General features: G+C 51.1%; 1 protein-coding gene across 1 annotated transcript in view; it reads left to right on the top strand.

Annotated features, from left to right (window-relative positions):
* Positions 1–6849: 6849 nt before the first annotated feature.
* Positions 6850–24458, top strand: part of BOC (BOC cell adhesion associated, oncogene regulated) — a 34694-nt gene continuing 17085 nt past the window's right edge. Inside the window, exons 1-3 of the mRNA XM_081088470.1 lie at positions 6850–6934; positions 7598–7876; positions 23825–23971. Of these exons, the coding sequence (XP_080944596.1) occupies positions 6853–6934; positions 7598–7876; positions 23825–23971 (508 nt within the window). The 5' untranslated portion in view covers positions 6850–6852. The remainder of the gene's footprint in view (positions 6935–7597; positions 7877–23824; positions 23972–24458) is intronic.

Below are 24458 nucleotides of genomic sequence, written 5' to 3'. Positions count from 1 at the left end.
CTGCTACAATAGTCTCCAAAGTGGGCTGCAAGCTGCTGACGGGGGAAATACAAGAAATTCCACCCTGGAAGAACATACTAGAGGCTCTTACCGTGTGTTTCCATCTCAAAAAGGCACAGGAAAGAAACCAAGCTTTCCTGGTGTTTAATACCTGGATGGACAGTGGTACCTTCAGCCCGCGTGTCGGGCAAACAGTGCCAGGAGGCCTCCACGTGTGGAGGGCAGGCAGTGGGGACCTCGCTGCCCGTTCATGTACTCCTCACTTTTCCTGCTCTCCGTTAAGTGGATTTACAGATTATATTATTTAGTTTTAGCTAAACTAACTCTCACAAAAGGACAAGTGGCTTAAAGAGATGCTACAAAGAAGCTGGGTTGCAGAGCAGCTGATAATCCAAGCGCAGGCAAACAGGAGGAGATGGCAGGGCTGCCCCTTTCCAAGCCACGTTAGGAAGCAAAAACAATGGAAATGGAATCACTTCTGATGAGAAGTCACCAAATAATTAGCATTCACGCTGAGCGTCTGAAAGAGATTACATCCATGTTATTAGTGATGGGCCTAGGCCTAAATAGGCGTGCAGTGTTAGCTTAATGATGTTACATGATTAACAAGCCATTAAAATACGGTTTCACTTTTACCTCCTCTCTTTCACATTTGAGCTCAGCAGTACCTGCATCTGATGTATACATAGATATGCATGCATAAGGGATATTTGCCCAGACTATTTTTCTCACGGGAGCAAGATCAGGAAATCTGGAGACCACTGTTCAAGACAAGCAGCCAAACTGCTCAGTGCACCTCCCACCCCAACACCTGCGTTCCCACCAGATGGTGTCACCTTCCTGCAGTGCCATGCGTCTCCTCACGCCTGCGCCTGCGTATTCCATCCAAAAGGCCCCGTGGCAAACCCTGGATCCAGAACACCTTTCCTGAGAACTCGAACTTGAAAGCGCTCTCCTCCCTCTTCTCTCATTTGCTATTTCCCCTTTGTGGTGATCAGTGAGGATGTTAAAGATGCTACATGAGAGGAATCCCAAAACTCCGTGGTTTTGTGCAACAAAAGATTGCGCTGCCTTCTTCCATCTTGCGGCGGTGCCCTCTGAAACCTGCGACCTGTAGCCCCGGGACCGGAGAGGGGAGACGCGGAAGCCACTGTCTAGTTCTCCAGCTCCTAACTGCCTTGGTCTGGAAGTGACACTGACACGCTCACCTACACTTCTTTGGCCAGCACTGGTCACAGGGCCCTGGGCTCGCGGCAGAGGAGGCTGGGAAATGCGGCGCTTAGGGATGTCGGCTGAGCTCGCTGACTAAATCCACTTTCTATGACCGTGCCTTGCGTACTTGTCTTATGTGTGGCAGATTGCAGTAATATTTTTTCTTTCCCAATAATAAAATCAAAATACACCATTTTTAAATGGGAGACTCACACACAAAATTTGGATAAGGAATAAGCTATAGACATGTGAAGACTGGCTCAGGCTTAAGAACCTAAAAGCAATTGTTATTCTCCCCTGTTTGACATCAGAGATGTCTGGGTAGATGTTCTAGGGACCTGTCTAGAACTGTGCAGTTCAAGGTAAGTGAACACGTCCTGTGTCACTTCTGGGGCAAGGCAGGGAAGAGCTAGAGAGTTAGACCCAGGGGTGACCACTAGCCCCATGTGGCCACTTAAATTAAAATTTAGCATGCCATTCCTCAGTCACATTAGCTGTAGTTTAGGGATTTAATAGCCGCAAGTGGCTAGGGCTCCCGAGCATTTTGCACAGCACAGATGCAGAGCGTCTTCTTCAGTGCCGAACTTTCCATTGGAGGAGTTTGTGGAAGGAGCAACGAGAGCTTGTTGTAGATTAGGGTGTAAATGGTAAAAGGGTGACGGTGACCACACAGGTAGTTACTGTGACGGGTAATGATCCAGATAACGTTATTTTTATGCATAAGAAAGTAAGTTCAGAAACACTGTAAACTGAGTTTTAAAAGCAGTTCTAGCAGTTGGCTAACCCGACCCCAGGGAGGCAGTGTCAGGATAGCGGGAAGAGCGCTAGTCCCGAGGGAGACCCGACTTGGACCCCTGTGTCTCCTTCCTAGTCAGCTGGGACACCTTCTGCAAATCGCTCTCTTTCCTCAGATCACTCAATACCCATGAGCTATGACTGTGTTTTCTCCGAGGGTCCCTCCTAATTTAGAATGTTTCCCTTTAATTATGTCTGTGGATACAACTTTTTAAGTAAAAATGACTTTAAAAAATATATTTTTATTGATTTCAGAGTGGAAGGGAGAGGGAGAGAGAAATAGAAACTTGTTGATGAGCGAGAGTCACTGATCTGCTGCCTCCTGCACGCCCCACACTGGGGATTGAGCCTGCAACCCGGGCATGTGCCCTGACCGGAAATTGAACCACGACCTCCTGGTTCATAGGTCAATGCTCAACCACTGAGCCATGCCAGTGGAGCAGTAAAAATGACTTTTTAAATCCTTCTCCTAAGTCTATCTAAACTCACATGTCCAGCCCTCTGAGAATTCACTCATTTCCCCAGTATTTCCCCCAATGTCACTCCTGTGTGCAGGAGCACCCCCACTTTCTTGAGGCAGAGGGTGGGGGTGGGGGTGGGGCCTCCAGCACTCAGCAGGCACGCTGCCACTTGGCATCACCTGGGAGGAAATCTCTCTGCCTTCCAAGGTAGTGGGGAAGGTGAATTCCGCGATGGAATTGGGAACGTGCAAAAAATGTCATCTGGGCTTAGAAATGTTTTCTTACGTAGCTAGCCCCTCCCAACCAGTGGAACAAAATTTTTGTCAGATCTGTTTCTTGCCACTGAATGTTTCAGCTCTTCTTGGCTATAGGTCACGGTCCATCCAAAGCCGTGTTTTGTGTGTTAGCCACGGAGCTCCCCCTTTCTGAGAGAGCGGCATGGCCCGTGTGACCCGGGGTGACATGTGGCCCCTGCGCTGCGGTCTCACGCCCACTCTGGCCAGCCAGCCACCCTCTGGGGAAGTTGGAGCTGGCCACCGCCTGCCCATGATCAGCTCTCAGTTGTTTGTGATTTTCTTGCAAAATAAATACTGAGGCTATAATTTCTCATGCTCGTTCTCAGCCTCAGAAGTGTATTCTGTTGTTGTTTTTAGAAAGTTCAAAAACGTCTGCTTGGAGGAGCTTGTATCAATGGGAACACGTGTGTCAGCAGTTAAACTTCTCGGACATGTTTGATGCTTCGTGTCCAAGTAACCCTTTAAAAAGCAAGGACTTAAGCCTCAGGGAGGAATTCATGTCAAGAATTCATTTTCCCTTCTCTCTGCTTTTTGACTCTTATCTTGGTCTCTCCTCTTTTTCTGAGAAATTGCATAGAAAATAAGGATCTATCTAGACAGACCTTGCTTTGCTGGGAAAAATGCCAGGCCTTACTGTTGCAGCTTTGAAATTGTACCTTGATCATTTCACAGTGGGGCAGAGTTACACTGCAGAGCGTACTCCAATGAAGGTTACTGGCCTTTTTTACTCATTAAAGCAAAGTGCTCAGAAATCTGTCTCTTTGGAATGACCTTTCTAGACTAAACTCACTCGGTATCCTGGTTCAGGAAGTAACCCCGTTTCCCAGCTGTTAGATAAGAGGCGTCGTGGTTCCAGGGCCCCCTGCCCGGTCCCATGTGTGTGTCATAGCCCTGCTCTTGCATGAAGGAAACCTCACGGTGTCCTGCTTTGGGGTCATTAAATGGTACCTGCTCTGAAGCTGGTGTGGGGATTAATGAGTTAACTCCTTCCTGCTCCTCTGGGTACCTGCTTCCTCTCCCCTCTCCCTCCCCAGCGGCATTCTTTTCTCCTTGCTGCTTTTAAAGGCAGGATGGTGGCGGGGGGCAGCAGTGGGGTCTGTTTCCAGTTTGAACCTTATAAATTACCGAGGGTGCAGAAGTAACAGGGATTGTTTGGCTGGTCCTTGTTAAGCAGGAGGGGGTCAGAGCTGAATTTCCTCAGTAAAACCTGTGTGGACTTTACAACCCAAACACCTCCGCAGCCACCCTGTGCTCAGATGCGAGCCAGCCCTCCCGCCCCTTTGTCTGCTGGTCTTCTTTTTTGCCCTTTATTACTTTGCATCCCTGCCTCTCTGCCTCCCAGCTTTTCTTCCTTCCTCCCCTTTTTCCTTCCATTCTTCCTCCCTTCCTTGGGGCAGGGAAGGAACAGGTGTCCCCAAAGTCTTTAAGGGATGGAGGAAATGAGGGCGTCATGAACAATCATGTTCCCTAAATTCCTACGATGGCAATCCATGCAGTGTTCTAGATAAATATGTTGTCTTGTTTGATGGAAAGGAGGCAATTCAAACAAGTATCTGGAAAATTTAGAGGACACCCAAAGCTTGCTTTTTTGGTATAGAACTTTTCTCTAGAAATAACTTAAAATTCCTCACTGTTCTACATCACCTATACTCTAACTCCGTTAAGCACCCACTGGGTGCAGGGTGCTGACAGAACATGTGTGGAAAGGCCCAACCGGTGTTGCTCAGTGGTTTAATGCTGACCTATGAATCAGCAGGTCACGGTTCGACTTCCGGCCAGGGCTCGGTCTCCTGTGTGGGGCGTGCAGGAGGCAGCCAATCAATGATTCTCTCTCATCATTGATGTTTCTCTCTCTCTCTCCCTCTTCCTTCCTCTCTAAAATCAATAAAAAATATATATTTTTTTTTTTAAAAAGAAAATGTGTGAAAAGGCTACTATTGTGGTTAAGAGCACAGAGCTGGGTTGCATTCCAGGCCTGCATTTAGGTGAACCAACCCCTGGAATTCAATGTTCTCACCTGTAAGATGGGGATAATACTCCCCACTTTATAGTGTTTTTATGAAGATTAAAAAAATACCTCCCGCAAAAGAACTAAGCCAGGACCCTATAGTGAGAGCAGGCCTGCCCCACGCCCCCGCCTCCTCACACCTGTCCCCAGCCACCTCCATTCACATCCTTTGCAGAGGTCTTAATTTCACTTTGCTAATAACATGACCCTTTTGATTTACTGGATTGTCCAAAAAAAAAAGAGCAAAAGCTCTCTCAATACCAAGAGGAAAATATTTTATCTTGTCAAGAAAATACTCTTGAAAAGCTTCTTTCAGACTTTTCTTTCAAACCTTTTATAGAAAATGTGCCCTTGTGCTTTCCCAGAGCGAAGGAGAAGTCTCCGATGTGGAACGCAAGGCAAAGGGAGGGGTGAAGAGGCAAGGGGGAAGAACTCCTTCTTGGAAAACATTCAGAGCAAGTGTGGGGCTGGTCCACCATCTCTCTGGCGATGCTTGCTGGGCAGGGCAATGTGCCCTCTTGCCTCCAGCAGCCAGGGGGAAAGCCCAGGGCAAAGGAGCTTGGAGAAGGGAGGGGTTTAGGCAAACCCCTAGCACAGAGCAAGAGCCCGAAGCCCAGCCTTCATCCCTTGTGTCCGTGTGTCGTGTCCCGAGCGATGGTGGTTAAAGAGCCGAGGACCGGCTCCCGCAGCCGACTGCGCAGGCAGCCAGAGCTCCAGACCGGTGCGCACAAGGCATCGCTCAGCCGGGGCGCGCCACTCCTTCCCTGGGCTTCCGGTGGCGACGGAGAGTCTTTGAAAGAGTCGTTGGTTAGATAAACTGGTCCAGGAGGGTTCACATTGTGAGTGTCGGTCACCCCCCCTGGAAGTGACTCCTAGTATTCCCACCTGTGCGTGGTTCAGGACGCTGCATCCACTGTCGATGGCCTGCATGTTGCCTTCACTCTTCTCTGAAGCTCACTCCAGGGCCTCCCTGCCCAACCAGGATGTCCACCCACCTTCCTTCTTGGCCTCATGTGCCGTAAGTGCAGCAGTGGAAAGCGTGGAAGGAACGTCGTGGTTAGGCTGCGACAGAAGTGTGTGAGCGCGTACACCCGCCTCTCGGTGATGTTGATGCGTCTTTCAAGGCCTGTAGCTTAAAGGAGGCTTCAAGATATAACACTGTGGCAGGGAGGAGTTCAAGTCCTAGGCAGGCGGTGAGAGGGTGGCTGGGAGCTGAGCAGGGCCGTCTGGCGGCTGGAGGTGCAGTGAAGGCTAGAACCCGCAGGGATGCTGTTCTGGGCGGACAGGCAACCTAGTCCATCAGTCAGGCTCAGGAGTGCAGATTTTGTGGAAATAAAAAGGCCGGAATTCCAGCACCGGGGGAGAGAAGCTGGGGCCTTGGCCGACGTGTGACCTTTATATGTTGTGGGACTAGAGGTTACAGACAGGCTGAGGCGGGTAGGTTGATTCCAAGAATAAAAAGTTCACAGAGATGCAGGGATAGGGTTGGGGAGAAAGGGAACCTGCCACTTTGGTGAGTCCCTGAGACTTTAGGACTCGGTTGCCAGCACCCTAAACAAGGGGCTCCGACACACGGTACGGTCGCAGCGCTGTCTGCCGTGGTCTGTGCTAGTGGCACATGGCCACAGACCTCCGGCCTCCTGCAGGCAGTGGTACCGGCGTCTGTGCTGGGTGTTCACTGCCCGTGTCCTGGCCCCTGTCCTTGCCACTGTCGCTGCGCCAGGCAAGCCTGCAGCATTCTTACCGTCACACCGCCACCTTCTAGCTCCAGGTGGGGGTAACTTTGAAGCATCTTTTGGATGAGAAATGGTGTGAGCGTGTTCTTGGGCCTTCCAGCAGCACAGCGGGCCAGCACTCAGCGTGTCCGGCATGTCTGATGGACGCAGGGGGTGCGGGGACCAACCAGGCTCTGGCTTACACGTGGACATCTCACCATGGCTGGCTCTCTCTCTCTCTCTCTCTCTCTCTCTCACTCTCTCTCTCTAGAGTGCTGTAGAGGATTGCAGAATCTCTGGGAGTGACTGGTGGCCTATGGGACGTTGGCTTCGGACCCTTTGTCACACACCTGCCGCGTGGGACGATGACGACTCAGAGAGGAAGAAGGCCCGCGGTCACGCTCACCTGCCTCCTCTTGGCCACAGCCGGCTGTTTCGCTGACCTGAGTGAGTCTGCCCCTCCCTTTCTCCGCCTGCCCCTCTCGGGAGAACTCTTGCCCCTTAATGTCAGACAGAAGCGTTGCACATTCTACCACAGCCCTTTCAGAAGCCCTTCCTCTCTCGGGATTTGAAAGAGCACTCATTCCCCCTGGTTCAGGGACACGCTCAGTAACCCAAGATGAGAATTGATCCCTGCAACATCCCAGGGCTCATAGCTGGGTATTTTAATCGTTTCCGAGCCATTCCAGGGGAGGAGGAACAGCAATAGTTACTGCCTTGTCTGAGCACTTACTATTTGAGATTATGGCAGGCAGTTTACACGTTTGTGAGCTTCACAGCAGCCCTGTGGGAAGTATTATTAGCCCCATTTTACAGATAAGAAACTGAGGCCCCAAAAGGGCCAAAGTCACATGGCTCAGAAGCGTGGGACTGGGATTCAGATTTAGGTCTGTCCAACTCCAAACCTGCGTGCCCGCCTTTGCACCCACGGCCACTCCATTCTGCCCTCTGGATTGAGCACCGGCTGGGGAGGGCACCCTGGTCTTCAGAGAAAGATCCGCTCCGCTGGCTGCTCGGCTCTGAAAGGCTGCCTGGTGCTGCGCTTCTCAAAGGTCCTGCCGCTGGAGCCCTGAGAGTGTCACTTCACGGCTGCATCTGTTCTTCTTGTAGACAAGGTGCCTCAGGTCAGCGTGCAGCCTCCCTCCACGGTCCAGAAGCTCGGGGGAACTGTGATCCTGGGCTGTGTGCTGGAGCCGCCGGGGATGAGCACCACCTGGCGCCTGAACGGGAGGGAGCTGAACGGTTCCGATGACGCCCTGGGCGTCCTCATCTCCCGCGGGACGCTCGTCATCACCGCCCTCAGCAACCGCACGGTGGGACGGTACCAGTGTGTGGCCCGGATGCCTGCGGGGGCCGTGGCCAGCGTGCCAGCCACGGTGACACTAGCCAGTGAGTGCTGCTCCTTTGCTCCCCGGCCGTGGTGCGGTCCCCTCCTCTCTCCCAGTCTCTCTGCCCTCGCCCCCTCACCATTCATACCCCCGGTCATTAGTCTTATCGTAAAGGGGTCTTGATCACTGAAATGTACAATCGCGTGTGGGAGCGGCCCAGCAGTCCCGGGGCGGGGCGTGTGCCTTGCAAAGCCACTTGGCGAGAAGGGGACATGCGTGTCTGGGCTGAGTGTCAGGAAGGAGAGAACTTGACATGGATGAGCTGTTTCTGTGGCCCCAGAGCTGGGCCAGGCCATGCCTTTCCACTTGGTCACTCTGTGGGTTTAGGTGGTTGTACCAGTTGCTCACTGTCCCCTCCGTCCTCCGAGCTCCATCCCCACTGCGGCTGCCGTCGGAGCACTGACAGGGCTCTGTGTGGGCTGAACAGAGCCTGCCCGCCCCACTCTTGGCCACCTGCCTCTCTCGGAGGGGCACGCACATTATACAAATGCCTGGAGTGTAAACAGCAGCACAGAGTGGAAAGGAAGCTGCACGACAAAGGGCTCAAGAGAAGAGAAAGGAGGAAGAGATCAGGTGATGGTTTGGTCCAGGGAGGCTGCCAGGAGAGGACGTCATGCTACTCTTACATGTAATCGCCACTCGGGTCTACTCTGACCCAGGCACCACACGCACCTTACCCGGTCTGCTACCCACTGCACGCGTGGCAAATGAGACTTGACTGATTAAATAAACGTCCGAGGCTGGAGAGCCCCCACCCCCTCCCCCACTCTTATGTGCCAGGTCTGGAGCTGGGCTATATAAAGAACCACCCCCCTTTCCTGGAGCCTGCAGTGTAGGGCATGGGGAAACTCTGAGATTAGTGGGGTCTGGGTTTAAACTGAGATCTTCAGAGCTTGCTCCCCTGTGACTCACTTGGCAGTGCCCCCTTCTCCCTGGCCGCCCTGCCTTGGGCTTCCACGTCACCACCATCGCCACCCTGGTGAGTGAGATGTCCAGGAGGCCGTGGGTGATGCTGGGGGCCCTGGGCGGTGTGAGCCCTGGGAGGAGAGCAATGAGGGTGGGGAAGCAGAAGAGCAGAGGAGGAAAGACCCTTCTCTCCCTCTGGCTCCCAGATCCCTGAGGGGCTGCCCTCCACGGGAACCATGGAGCAGCCCTGCCCGTTTCTCAGAAGGGACGAAGGCAGGGTGGGTCCCCGTCTCCCTCGGGGGCCAGGCCCACCAACCTGGGCTGCATCTGGGAGCCACTCCCCAGCCTCCATGAGAGCCACTTTGTGGCAGAAGGAGCACCAGTGGATCTGCGTGCCGGCCTCGGGGGAGCAGGCCCTGGGCTAGTAGCCGAGCTGTGGGTGATTGGAGGGCGCAGGAGACTTGGGTGAGGACGGGGAGGGTGCGCAGGGGCCATCTCTTCATGAAAGGAAAGGTTGAGGTCAGAGCTCCACCTCCTACCATCATACTCCTCCTTTATATTTTTAATTATAGCTAAATTACATTATAGAAAGTTTGGAATCTATAGAAAACAGTGTTTCTCCTGAGCCCCCATCACGCAACCACTATTATCATTTTGGAGCACGCCCTCCCAGCGTTTCTCCAGACCCACGTCTCGCACTGTTGACTACTGAACATGTGGTCTCTACCTTTTCTCCTCTTCCCCTGGACACGGTACGACAAGCATTTTGCATTGGCCATGTGGCCGTTCTAAGTTTGTCTCTTTTACTGAGTGTTAAATGCATCCGGTAAAGCACACGAAGTGCGCTAATGCTCCGTGACAACCTGGCGCGGTTTCCACATGTCCACACCGTGTGCCGTCGCTCCAGCAGGTTCCTTGTGCCCCTTCCCAGCTCACCTGCCCCACCCCAACCAGAGCAGGTTCATCATTCCCCGTGGCCCGGGAGCATCCACCAGAAGGCACCGAACCCTCTTCCCATCACCAGTCAGGTTGCTCCCAGTTGTCCGTTCTTACACATAAGATGTGCTTTTTAGCAGCATTGGTGCCTTTGAAGGGTAATGCTGCTCATCTCAGAGGGAGGGTCCATCTGCAAATGGTCAGCACATGTCCGTGAAGTGCAAAAATGCCATCACCATTCACTTGGCCTAATTAGGAGCCAGGCTGAGCCTTTCGTTGTTTGGAGACGGGGAGAGCTGGAGAGGAGGAGGTTTGCTTTGGAGCCCTCCTTGTACTTCAAGGTGTATCTGTGTGAGGGAAGACAATTTATAGCTTTATTAAAAAAAAAAAAAATTCCTGGCCACTTCTTCTCTAACGCTTAAAGGGATCTGCAGTTGGCAGTGAGGACAAAGGGAAGGGTTTGGTTGCAACCCAAGAAGGCACAGCGAGAGAAGAAGGGGCTTGTGCAGAAGCCAACCGAGTCTTGTTTGAAAGCCAAGAGCTATTGGCTTGTCATTTAGACATGAATCAGAAGTGAAATGTTTGGGCCTGACTAGAAGGACGGAGAGGTTCTGGAAACCGGGAGAACGGGCGTGGAGGGGTTGTGTCATGGAGAACAGGGAGTCGGTGGAGTGGGACTGCAGCCTCCCAATTTGGAGGAGGCAGCGGGAAGGCGGGAGAGGCGGGAAAAAGGGGTGCTGTCTTTGGGTTAATGCCATGGGGCATTTGGCCCAGACTCAGCAGTTAGATTAAGTTTCCGAAAGCACATTCCTGAGCAGAATGGGGGCTGTGTTTTGCTGGTTGGCTGGTGTACGAGGGCGGCTGAGCAGCAGAAGGGATTACCAAAGGCCTAGTCTGCACTCGGAAGCCAGGCTGGGCAGTGGCGTGCCGGTGTGCACGCACGCACACCCCACACAGTTCGAGACTTCCTTTTCCTCGGGCCTCCGCTGCGCGTGTGCAGATGTTCATCCTCTGACAAGGCATTGGCTGTGTGGCCTGCCTGGCAGACTGCCTCCTGCCTCTCAGTGAACTTCTGGAGATCACTGGGAGCTTTTGATGATCCGGGCTGGGGCCTGGCATGAAGATTCGGGGTACGGAGAGGCCACTAGCAGGATTTTCCTGGTCCAGACCTCTTTGGCCCTGATGCTGGGGGCTGGGGGTTGCACCTGGCCTTCATCCCCACCTGGTGACGTCGGCTTCTGGTCTTCAGGTAAAATTGAACCACCTGAAGAATCTCACCTGAGCACGCTTACCCTCCACCCCAGCTTGCCCTGGCCGTGTGGATAACGGCTGCCCTCGCTCTGTGGAGGTGCCTCCCCACTCTCCTCTGTAGGGAATTCTTTCCTTATGGAGCCCACATGTGGTTTGTGGTAAATCTCTCTTGCTGCTAATGCCTCACCTCAGACCACCTTATTTAATTCTTGCATTTTGACATGTATTTGACTTTGAGATCCTTGATTCCTTTTACCTTTCTTTTCACAAGCTTTACACCAGGAGCCAAACGCTTGACATGGCTCAAACGTTCCCACTCTGTGCACCTGAGCCAACAGCAGGAATTGCCAACGGACACCACAGTCCTCTGTCCAGGCCCCGACTCAGCCTGAGAAGGGTTCTCTCAAAGCACAGCAATGCTCACACCAGTTCACCAGAGCTGACATGCCTGTCACAGCCACTTCCTGTCCCTTCCCTCCAATAATCTGCTGTAAAAAGTAATTACCCTACATAGTTCTTCATCTTCAGCTTTTTTCCCATTTTTATTCCTTAAGTCTCCCAATTATCCTTTCAGCCCTAGTTTCCAGTCGAGGTCAGAAATAAATTGGTGGTACCTGGGTAGGAACTTTAGTCCTCAAGTTCATGTGACACCTTAGGCTGGTGCTGGTGTGATTGAGAGCGGGTCTGTCACTCCCTGCAGCTCCTCCATCGAGGCCTTCAAGCACTTAGACCAGGCACTCACTGCTGAGCTACCCTCTCTCCGGCAGCAGCAGGCGGCTGGCAGGACAGGAGGGAGTAATCCTTCGGCAGCTCTCTCCCTGACTCTGTGCCTTTGAGGAAAGGTCAGAAGGTGACAAGGCCCTTTGTTACCATAATTTAATTCATGAATGCGATGAAGAGCCAAACTGGTCTAATGGGGGGAAAATCCCAAACAAGAAACTGAAAGGAAAAAAAAAAGATACTAGATTTAAGTTCTAACTCTGACACTTTGAGTTACTGTGACTTAGAGCAAGTGACCTAATCTAGATTGTCACAGCATTGAGATGAGCACAGTATATTACGTCTTCACTCTCATGGCTTTTTCTTTGAGGATCAAATGAGAGAATATGTGATAGTAATTTTTTGAAGCGCTTTATACATTCCAGGCGTTTATTCATTCATCAATTTGGTCAACACACATTTGTGGAGTGTTTTCCTGAGGAGTCTCCGGGCCTGGCTGCCCAGGTCCATCCTGGCAACAGCCCTTCGGAATCCAGAGTCCAGGGGGGTGGCAAAGTGCCAGCCATAGCCGGAACCAAGAGAGAGGATTGCCTTGTTAGGAAGAGAGAGCTCACCAATTCCTGTGATCTTCTTTACTCCCCATGTACACCTGTTCTCCAACCTAGAGCCCCGCCTCCCAGCTGCCTGTCAGAGCGGCCCGCGGTGGCCCTGCCCTGCCGTCACTGTGGCCTGCGGGTGCCGTGTAGGCCTCCGTTGTACACTGCCGCTCGGCCTTCCAGCCAGGCTGGGCTGAGCCGGCCCCCAGAATGTGAATGCCACAAACAGGAGCTTGTCTCCTTTAGCTCAGCTCCCCCAACTCTGATTGCCATCAGACATTTCCTTGAGGTCGTCTAGGCTCTGACCCTGAGCCTAGAACAGGCCATGAAGGGCCACTGTAGACATTTCTTTCTTCAAGTCATTTCTAGCTGCCTTCATCCCTGTTTTAGTCAGAGTTCTACGGAGAAGCAGAACCAATTTTACATATATATATGGAGAGAGAGAGAGAAATAGAGACAGGGAAAAAGAGAGACGGAGAAAGAGGTTTAAAGGACTGGCTCCCATGATGGTGGAGGCTGGGAAGTCCATAATCCATAGGGACTCAGGACCCCCACTTGGGAAACAGCAAACCATCTGTTCTCCAACCCTGGGTTCAGTATTTGGATGTTTTAGGGAATGGAGTCCCGAGAATTGGGGAGTGTTTAGAATTCCCAACTATGCACCATGAGACCTAGTCCCAGTGGCTGAGGATCTCACTCTAATGAAACATGGGAGCCAAAGAGCAAGCCAGACCTCTGAGTGGCCTCACAGACATGTAAACAGATTTTAGTGGGAGCTCAGATGAACAGTGATTCAGTTGGGGAATTGAGAAAGACCCGGAGTTGAGTTTGAAGAATGTGTGGGAGGCACCTTTATTTCAGATCCTTTGAGTCCTCACATACCTTCCTCTGACCTTCAACATCTAAACTCACCTGTCAGTATTGTGTACTGAGACGGAAGCCCAGGCCAGTTTCCGGGATGGGGCAGATACTGGCATAGTGAGGTTAACTTCCGGTGCTCGTCTCCACAGTGAGTTCCCTCGGGTCCCGAGTCTAACCACCAGGTGATTGTCTCTTTCTTGCTGCTCCTCCTATTCCCACTCCACTCCCAACCCCCACTTCTCACTGTTTCTCCTCTCTTTTCCCTTTGGGAATACACATTTTGTGATTTAGAAAGAAACACCTTAGAGTGTTTTTTCCAGCACCACCTCTCTCCCCTAGTCCTGTTCAGCCAGGCAATGATTGCTTGACAAAACAAGAAGGAACCCTTCGTTGCAAATTGTTGGCTTGGATGCCTCAGAGAATCCCTTTGGTTTGGGATGAAGGGCTGGTTATGGTGTGAAGAAGTGTTGGGGGAGGAAAAACCACACAGGTGTCTGCCTGAGCTGCCCCAGGAGGGCAGGGGGGGCGGCTGCAGCTCAAAGCCGGGCGGGGGCCGGGGGGGGCAGGGGGGCTGACGAGGCTCTCCTTTGCCGGGAGAGACAAGCAGCTCCATATGGGGGTTCATAGCTGAAAAAGGAGAGCTAGCTTGAGCCTAAAATTTAACTACTTTGTACTTTGCCACTTGGACAGGAAAATTGAGAGACAGCTTAGACCCAAAAGGTGCTAAGAAGCTTGAAATCTAAATGGGAAATGATTAAGGAGAACCTTATATCTTTAGGCCAAAGTCATATTCGCCCTTTCTGTTTTCTGCTGGATACAAGCAGAAATTCACAACTCACAAGAAGGTCCCCGATGTTCAGGCGGCACTGGCAGCGCTAATCCCATCAGACCTGGTGCAAGTGCCCAGGCAGACGTGTGGTATAAGCTCTGCTCGGGGCGCGGGGGCAGCGGCTGTCGGCCCTAAGCAGCCAGGCTTCCGATTCTCTGTTTAGCAATGGTCAATATTTGCCAAAGGAAGACCTTGAGACCATGGCGCATCGTCCACCAAGGACATTCTCAATGCATCCCACCCTTCTCAGTCTGTTGTTCGCACACAGCTACACGCGTAAGGAAACCCCAGGGCCGTTTTCTAAGCTGTGTGTTGAGGGGAGTTCTAGATCCAGCGAGCCAGAGCTGAAGCAAGGATTTCAGCAGTGCCCCCGGCCAGGGATTTCACTTTCCACAGCCAACTGCAGCCCGAAATTATTAAGTGGAAAAATTCCAGAAATAAACATTTCTTGAGTTTTAAGTTGCAAGTTCTGAGTAGCATGATAAAATCTCACACGTCCTGCTCTGTCCTGCCCGTAGCGTGAATCATCCCTTCGTCCAGCATCTCCACACTGTTAGCCACTTAGTACCCACCTTGGTTATCAGATCAACTAACGCAATCTTGCAGTGCTTGTGTTCAAGTACCCCTAATTTTACTTAATAATGCCACGTTTACATAACTCTTATTGCAGCATCATTATTAGGACAATTATCGTTGTAATTGTTCTCTTTCATTTGTTATTGTTGTTCATAACTTCGTGTGCTTAATTTATAAATTCAGCTTTCATAACTATGTACATACAGCCATGTGCCACTTCACAACAGGGATACATTCTGAGAAGTGTGTTGTTAGCCAGTTTCATTGCTGTGCGAACATCGTAGACTGTACTTAGGCAAACCTGCACGGCTACAGCCTATTGCTCCTGCGCTACAAGCCTGTGCAGCATGTGAGCGTACAAAACAACGGGAGAGTAAACCTAGCGCGAGAGAGAATGATGCACTCAAACGTTGCGGTAAACGAGATGTCTGAGGCTGCTGCTGGCACAGCACTGCATACTGTTTACAGCAAAACTATTTTATAGGTAGGACGAGTACACTCTAAAATAACAATAAAAAGTATAGTAAATACTTACACCAGTAACAGCCACTTACTATCAAGTATTACACACTGTACGTAATTGGGTGGGCTATACTTTTATACGACTAGCAGCGCAGTAGGCTTGTTTACACCAGCATTCCCCAGACACGTGAGGAAGGCGTTGAGCTACGACGTTATGACAGCTACAGTGTCTCTAGGTGATAGAGTGTTTTCAGCTCCATTATAATCTTAGGGACCGCGGTCATATATGCAATCTGTCGTTGACCAAAACGTTATGTGGCACAGGACTGTATAAGGAAAAAACATAGTGAATATAGGCTTCGGTACTGTCTGCGGTTTCAGGCATCCACAGGCAGTCGGGGTCTTAGAACGTATCCCCCACGGAGAAGAGGGGAATGCCGACTAACTTGCTGGAAATCACTGGAATCTTTTAGGAAACACCATGCAAAACGATTCCTTTAAAATGCAAAAGAATCAAGAGAACGAGCGAGTCCCTCGGCTCTCCCTTTTCTGTACGTGGGAAAGTCGAGGGATTTGTACTCTGATCTTGGTTTTAGACTTTCAGCCATTTTTAGAACCTGGTAATGACCCTGAGAGCTAAAGGACAGTGAGTCTGTTCTGCAAGTGAAATGTTCACATCTAAGATAAAGGACTACTTCTTAACCGTGAGAGAAAAATGTAAGCAAAATGAAAAGAAGAAAAAAAAACTCGCTGAGGAAAAATACAGCATTTTTTTCCTGTAAGGAAAATTGTGCTTAATTTTGAGTGACTGTCTCTTCTACTTAAAAACATCGGAGGATTTCAGGGGTCGCAGACTAAGACTCAGGCTGTAGGATAATACACATGAGCCCGTCTCTGAGCCCCACTTCCATCGAGGCCCAACCAACCCCATTTTCTCAGCTCCTGGCACTCCCCTTGTTTTGGGGATGGTGCTCCATATGCCTGCACCATCTTGCTTTCCATTCCTTTCCCCAGAAAGTTCCTCCCTCCCTGGTTTAAAAATTCCTTCTCAGTTCTCAAGACTCAGGTATCTTCTCCTTTAGGAATCTTTTCTTGAAACTCTCAACTTCCCCAGTGTCTGTGGTAGGGTCTCTTCTTCCCAGCCTCCTCACCATCCTGGGTTAGAGAACCCTCTCCTGCCCTCTCACTGCCTGGAGGGCAGGGTATTGCCATTCAGCTGGGTGACCATACTGCTCTGCACAGGGCCTGGTGCACAGGAGGCCTTCAGTAAGTGTCTAGGAAGAAGAAGACTCTAGATTAAAATGTGTTTGAAGTCTGGGAGATCAAAAAGGGCATGCAGAAAGTGAACAAAGGCTTCTTCACTAAATCCTGATATATTAAACATTTTAAGGAAGTAAATAGGAAAGAATGAAGCAAGAACTCGGGCCATAAAGATACAAAGAAATTCAGGAAGGGTTTAGAAAAACGGATGGATATGAGAAACATAAACGGCTATGGGGTTTTTTTGGTTGTTGTTGTTGTTGTTTAAAAGAAATGTTTGGAGGAAACTTTGGAACCTTTGAAGGGAGACGCCAGTGAATGTGGCTCCATGTCCCACCAGACACTCTGGGGGACACTGTCCGAGGTGGTGGGTGAAGCCACCACTGCTTCAGGAATACGTGGTTCACAGGCCCACGGGCAGAAGTGGGCACCCCTGTGGGCTTCACTGGCCATGGGACATGTCCCTTCCTCTCCCACCTGGAGTGCTGTTTTTAAAGGCAGGCCAAAGTGCTCATCTTCATTCCTCCTGGGCGCCTTGGCCTCGCTCTCCAGTCCTCTCCCTCTTCCTGTGCAGGCTGCCTGCCTGCCAAAGACCGTGCCAGGATCCTGGATCCAGCTCTGGCTCTGATGAGCCCAGACCACCAGGATTCACATTAATTTTCCCATTGCTAAAGTTTATAGTTTATATTGAGTTGATCAGAGAAATATGTGTGATGTGGGTTGCTGGCAAGTAAATCTTTTTTTTCCTTCTCTCTTTCTTCAGTGTATTTTTTCAAACCATTTCATTCCTTGGTCGAGTCCAAAAGAAACTCCCAGTCCTGCTAACCAGCCCTGCTTCATAGCAGCACTGGAGTCAGGTAAACGAGATGGTCTACAGACATCTTCTCCGTTCATCTGGCCGCCAGACTCGGTGGAGACGTGGCTCCCACCCTTGACTTGTCTTCAGGGATTAATCACCGTTCTCATTCTCTTATGTCTTTTTAAAAAATATATTTTTAATTGGTTCAAGCCAAGAAATTCCTGAAGCATTAGGCCAGTTTATTGCAAATCATTTAATGACATTGCAAACTAGGTTCTTTTTATTTTTCTTCCCTTTTCCTCTCACACTCCTCCCTTTCTGTCTTCTCTCCTCTCCTGCCCACGTCCTGTCATGACTTTGATCTTCTGCCCTCACCCCCTGGCTCTTTAATCTCTTCTCCACCCTCAGTTTTCTCTCACTGCTCAAATCTGGGTGCAAACTCCAGCGCAGCTCAAAGGAAAAGAGAGAAACGCAAGATTTAACAGCGAATATGTTTGGCATCTGCAAAGGGTTTTTCCCCCCCCCCCATGGAAACTGTTTTTTATTTAAATAAAAGAGAGCATGTCTTGTTTTCATCAGAAAGTGTGTTTGAGAAATTTTATGTCATGTTTCCATGGCTGTCAGGAAAGTGCTTTGGAGCCAAAATTATTTGTGCAATAGAACAGGCAGGAAAAAGAATCCCAAAGAGAGCAAATATATTTACCCACTCACCCTGCCTGCAAAGAGAGGGGCAGTTCTCACTCCGCCAACCTCCTTTCTGCATTTCCTCAGGAGGTGCAGGCGCCCTGCCCTGGGCTGGAACGCTGGTGGAGGTGGGACACCCTCTGGCGAATTGCAGAGTCCTGCTTTGTGTGCTGTTTTATGTCTTGTCCATTAGAGTAACTCACTAGATTAGGACCTGTGTCTTGTCTTCTCAGTGTCTTCTGCAATGCCTGGCATAATAGATCACCTCCAGCTCCTGGCTGGCTAATGACTGTCTCCATGACGCCAGGAGGGGTGGTCTTGTGCTGAGTGCTGACTACAGAATATCCTGATTTTGCCCAGCCTCGTGGGTTACAGTGGGTTTGGTTTCAGTGGTCTGTGTGCCAGGGCAACCGACTGGCAAAAGGCTTAGTCACTACCCAGGATGTGTGGTTTCTGAGCTGCCTGCCTGGGCCCCAGCAAACCCCAGCCACTCACCAGGAGCTGTGCTTTCTGACGGAAGGGAAGCAGTCAGGCTCCGGTCTCTACGCTGCCTCTGGAATTGATTCACTAGGAAAGCACTTTTATTTCAGAGGACCGATCTTGGGGTCATGCCTGGGGTGGAGGTCAGTGTGATGGTTCTCTGCCCATCAGTGAAGCAGCCTGAGGCGCTAGCAAGCTTCTGCATGGCCAGAGGCCACATGGGGAGGCAGTGCCCAGGACCCCTCCCCTTCTCCGACCCCACTTCCAAGTCCGTCTGTAGGGCAGTGAGCCATAGGCTCTGCCTGAGAATGCTCTTAGGAGCTCCGCTTCCCTTGCACTTTTCCAAATTCAAGAAGGGACTCGGGTGCAGGGAGGGGCCGTGGAGTCAGCACTGAGGAGAATGCTTTGTTAGAGCAGAGCCTTCTGTGCTGTGGAACGCTAGCCACGCATGCACCAAGCCACCACAGGGCAAGTCAAGACCTGGAGCCATGAGAAGTGGGGAGGAGAATTATCCGTCAGCCCAGAAACCTGCCGATGGCCACGGGGCTACGGAGCCGTCCTGGCAGCATTGCCAAGGGAGGGAGCCGCTCCACTGGGTGCCCCCGCAATCTGGTGGATCCCATCCAAGCCTCAGCGAATGAGTGCAGGCTTGCCTGGTGATTCCTGAGAGCAGGCGGGAGGGAGGCAGGACTGACTGTCCGGGAGAAATGCCTGGGTGGGTAGAAAGCCAGTTGTTTAAGGTGAGCTCGTAGAGAGGAGGATGTTGGTAACTCCATGCAGCCCCAGCCTACGGCACTGTTTCCCCTGACTTCTTACACAGAATTGAACTTTTATTTGCAGCCTAAGTGAGGGCCCAGGGAAAAGAAGTGGCGTGAGGAAACTTCTTGACTGTGATCCTTAAGCTTAAGGATTACACGCGGGCACACTGCTGAGGCGCACAGCACCTGTCAGTGGGTGTGTGAATTCCATAGAAGTCAGGGAGCTGGGCCTATGATTAAGATTGGACACTTCTGCACTATGAGAAGGCATGAACATGCACCAAATATTGTAGTTTCATTCATAGCTCTACTGAGCCTCTCACTAAATAAAGGAAAGACTGAATCCAGAAGGTGGTGAGAAAGGAATTGCAAAGGGGCTCAAGATAAAACTTACCCATCGTGTTTTCTCCTGTGACCCTGGTGATGGCAGCCATGCCCACGTGCCTCTCAATGTCTTTTACTTGCCTTTTCTAACCCTGGCTGGCTTGTCTGATGCACCCTGTAAATGTGAAGAGGAAACATGGGGCACATCACATGATCTGTTTGAACAAATCCCTGCAGTCTGTGCATCTAAGGTCCCAGGGAAGAGACAGAGCAGAAGATACATGTTCCCTGAAGAAACTGAACACATAGAAGGCAGGGAAGTGAGCAGAGTTCTGTTTGGAACCTAAATGAATATGGGCTTTCTCTGAAAGCACAGCATTTTGTGGAATGTAAGAAAGGCCAGGAATCTCTAAGGTGGCCCCAGTGACTAGGGCTTCTGACCTGCTGAGAGCCAAGAAACAAGAGCGAGCCTATGGGCGTCTGATTAGTGCAGACAAGTTAATAAAATAGCTGGAATACACAAAGAGAGGATGCAAAAGCGGGTCTGAGAGAAGGCATAAGAGGATTAAAGCTGCAAAAACAATCCAGTAATGGATTTCTCAAACACACCATGGAACAGGCAAGGACAGGTGTCCTGTCAAACCATTTCCTGGTGAAACCTGATCCATCCTTCTGACTCAGGGCCTGCTCACCTCATTTGTAACTGAAGGGCCTGCCCCTGACTCCCAGTGGGGCTCTCTGAGCAGCCCGGAGACTGGCCAGGAAGCCAGCTTTGCAGACAAAAGGGGTCAGGGACAGGCTGCTTTCCTTCACATGCAGGCAACTGCATCTCTCTGCATCTGCCTCGCCTGGCGGCTGACGAGGCTGGCACTGCGCATGAAGCTTCACCCATCTCTGTCCTTCTCCCTACCCCAAAACACTAGAAAGGGTGCTCTGATTTTCAAGTCGGTCATCACTTCATTACTCTGTCTTTGATCCCTTAGTGAAACTCAACTTTTGCTCCAGCAGCCAATTTGGGGGTTTGTCTAGTGAAGCAACCGCTAAGGCTTACGTTGAGGAGGCACAGGGACTAAACTTCTGCTTATTTGTTCTGACACCAGGAAGGTTTGCCTGCCAGTCGACCCCCGTGGGGAGCTGGGTGTCCAGCTGGGTGTCCTCGGGCCTGCCTGCATGGCTGTTGTGCACGTGTTGGCATCAGAACAGAGGGCTGTCAGGCCGCATGGCTGACCGGTGCCCAGCTTTGTGCCTCCCCCACTGCACAGCCTCCTGTCTCCAGCCCAGCAGTTGTCAGAGGTGCAGAGGGTGCCAAGAGGGGCTTAAGGAGGGCCTGGTATTTCTGGGGCTGGGTGGCTGAGGGGGTTGCACGGAGGAGCGTGCTCTGCTCCTGCCTGGATAAGCCCGCAATTGCCATGGGGCAGGAGCCCAGGCCATTAAGATGGTGATGGCATTCTGGTGCCAGACTCCTTTCAGTTGCTCACGCCTTTCTTGCAAAATGATCTGTTAGGTTTAAATATATTCTTGCTCAAGGCAAATTTCCTTGGAATGAGGTAAAGATAAGGGGGAGGGTAGGAAAAAACTCAAAAACTCTTAGTGGAGTATTTTTAGATTTATTAGACCATTGAAGGGAGTGCTTTTTAGTGATGGGGGAATTTTCCAGATGCCCTTGAGCTCACAATACTCACAGCTCGCTCTGTGGGGCGCCTCCTGGCTTGGCAGGTACACGTGCACTGTGTGGAGAACTCCGAGGCCTCAGCATCATTTAAGTGCCTGGCTTTGGAAAGCAGTGGCCATATTTAGTTAGAACACACTGAGCACAGGCAATCCTCCCCTTCCCACAGTCCATATCTCCCTTCTCTCTGAGAGAAAGTGCATCCTATGTCTTGACGGAGAGGTACACTCAGGACTGTACTGTCATTTATGGGGCCCAGTGCAAAATGACAATGCAGGGTCCCTTGTTCAAACATGATGAAGAATTTCAAGATGGTGACAGCAGAACATTAAACCTAGCATAGACCCCAAGCACGGGGCCCTGTGCAACTGGGCATATTGCACGCCCATGAAGCTGGCCTTGGGCTCAGCCTTCTTCCAATGCAGCAGTTCTCAACCTGTGGGTCGCGACCCCTTTGGGGGTCGAACGACCCTTTCACAGGGGTCGCCTAAGACCATCGGAAAACACATATATAATTACATACTGTTTTGTGATTAATCACTATGCCTTAATTATGTTCAATTTGTAACAATGAAATTGGGGGTCACCACAACATGAGGAGCTGTATTAAAGGGTTGCGGCATTAGGAAGGTCGAGAACCACTGTTCCAATGTATTCAATGAGGATTAGCGAGCATTTGCTATATTCTGCATACTGGGCAGGGCTTGGGGTTGGAGGCGTGGAGTGCAAAATAGACTGCTCCCTAGAAATTTACAATTTAGTTAGGGTCAGACATCATGCACACAAAATTAAATAATGATGAGATCATTCTTCTAAAGCCCAGAAGGCCTTAAACAAATAATGGGCTTTCTCAGAAAGCACTTCCAGTCACCTACCCAAAGGAAGGGGTCGTGAGGCTGGCCTTCCTCGATCCACAGGCATCGCGTGGTGGGCCTGGAGAATGAAGTGGAGTAAGAGAAATGAATTGGGCAGGCTGTCATTGGTTTTGCCACACCACTCTGTGGACAGCAACACGCATGTCTTACTCCACGTTTATTGGACCTATTTTACCTCTTTCCTGTGACCCTGGAAGTAACCTCTCAAGGAACGTTCTATTTTCAAAATAGCCACATTTAGATAAACGGTTGGCCACACTTGGATAAAAGGTTCATAGGACATGGGCCGTGCTAGGCCCGTATCCTTGAGCTCACAATGTAGGCCAACTCAACTAGCACATCTGAGTTCACAGGCAACAAATGGGCCCCTTGTACCTGATGGAGGGGCCAGCTCTGAGACGGTCATTTAACCAGTCATTTAACATCACTGGGCATCTACTCAGCCAGGCCTAGGTTAGGTTCAGAAAACATGTATGAAGACTTGGTCCTGCCCCTAAACGGCTCACAATCTGATATAGTGATCAAAGGGACAAGGACCCTTTCATAGAAACAGAAGGGCCCTCCTGCCCTGGCTTGACTTGGCTTGACTGAGAACTTCTGGAAAGTTCCATTGAGTGGGAACCTCCTGAGCCGGCTGAGTGCCTCAGTCACCAGGCTCTCCTTTGGCGACAGTAGTTTGTTTTTAGTAATTATCTCTCCTGTCAGACACCTGACTCCCCCTGCTCCAGTGGCCTTCTCTGGGTCTCCAGTGGAAACAACAGCAGCAGGTGGTGTGTGGGCAGCTCCCACAGTAGTATTGTTCTCAGGAGCTGAACAGAGGTGGTGTGGTCAGCAGTCAGTGAGGGTACCTCGAGGGTGTTTTCTAAGTCCCATTATGAAGAGTGGATAAACACTAGTATTCTCATCTCTCTTATCTTCCCCTCCATCCGTCTTATTTCCTCTCTCAAGTTAAATTCAGCGACAGTTCTGAAAACCGAATTTGAAATGTGGTTTTGTTGCACAAATGGCCCATTCTGTTCAGCAGCATCAGTGATTCGGCTCCTACAGAGACAGTTTTGTGGTTTGGACTCTTGGATTGATTGGGAAGCATCCGGCTCTTATTCCAGATGGACCTCCATCCTCTCTCAGCTTAGATCCCAGTCTTCCTGCCAGTGTGCCAAGCCAGGAGAGAGCCACTGTGCTGCCAGGGGCTGCAGCCCAGGGTCAGGGCCCTCAGCTCCCCCGCATTCCCCTGCCATTAAGTCACACCAGGGAGACCCCTCTTTGCCTTAGAAACCCTGGGGGCATCCACAGCTCCCCACCCCAGCCCTGAGAAGGTATTAGCCATGATGTAGAGCAAGCATGTCAAACTCAGAGGCTAACACGGGCCAAATGAACGAAGCATGTGGCCCACGGGCCATGAGTTTGACATGCTTGATGTAGAGTATAGCTCCTGGGTAGCAGGAACAACTCCCGTTAGAACCATGCTTGGTAACCGAGCGAAATCCTGGGCCTCTCACTTTTCACTATGGATGTCTGAGAAGAACCAGGGAAGGCCATTCTTGAACTGAAGGAGACATCAGCATTCTCTTTTGTTGTTCCCTCTGAGCTTTGCCAGGACATTTGTGCCTTGACCCTGACCAGGTTTAGTAGGGCCGGTGGGCCTGGTCAGCTTGCCCCCATGTCTCAGTGTAACAGAGAGTCTGGTCCGCATCACAGGCTCCACCTGAAGGAATCTCCATGTCCACCCCCACCCTGCAGCTCATATGTACCAAGTTGAACTCCCATGCAGTGATGAAGGCCACACAATCCATCCTTTAAACTCCCCTAGACAACAAAAGGTGAGGAAAGACTCACAGAGAGCCCCCACTGTGAGGTTTTGCAGCTGTTTATTGAGACTAAAGACACCGAGACATAAGCCACCCTGGAACATTTCATGTCTCCTCTATCAAAGCTCAACCGGCACCCCCCCTTCTCTCCACAGATCTCCAGGACTTCAAGTTAGACGTGCAGCATGTGATTGAAGTAGATGAGGGGAACACGGCGGTCATTGCCTGCCACCTTCCTGAGAGCCACCCAAAAGCCCAGGTCCGATACAGTGTCAAACAAGAGTGGCTGGAGGCATCCAGAGGTGAGCAAGCAGGACCCCAGAGGCCAAGGCCGGGGGGGCGGGGGGGGGGGGCGGGAAGCTGGCCACCCCTGTCTTGGGCCTTGATATTTAGTCCTGTGGGATCCTGAAGGGACTGGCTCCTGTTACGGAGGTCTTCCGCCCTGCCTGAGGAATGTCTTTGCTCTTTGAGGCACTGGATGATGTTGCTAAGCTGCACCGTTTGGTCAGGGCTGTCAGCATAGGTTCCAGATTTCCCCCATGTGAGCTCCCGGCCACCAGGCAGACACAGAAAGGCTGCCGACAATCCCAGCCGTCCCTGCAGCTGCCGCGTGGGAGGTGGAGCTCGTCCCCACACAGCAGAGCAGTCTTCTTATGGAACTTGAGTTTCTCCCTGTCCCCATTTTCCTGGTAATGCAGCCCTCTCAGGGCGGGGAGGGGCGTGGGGCGTGGCGGGGGGGGGGGCGAGCTGTGGTCCCCCGAGTACCGTTGGGGGAACAGGAACTGAACC

The sequence above is a fragment of the Myotis nattereri genome (genome assembly GCF_964212035.1).
Source record: "Myotis nattereri genome assembly, chromosome: 3".
NCBI lineage: Eukaryota > Metazoa > Chordata > Mammalia > Chiroptera > Vespertilionidae > Myotis > Myotis nattereri.
This window is presented reverse-complemented; position numbering and strand designations above follow the sequence as displayed.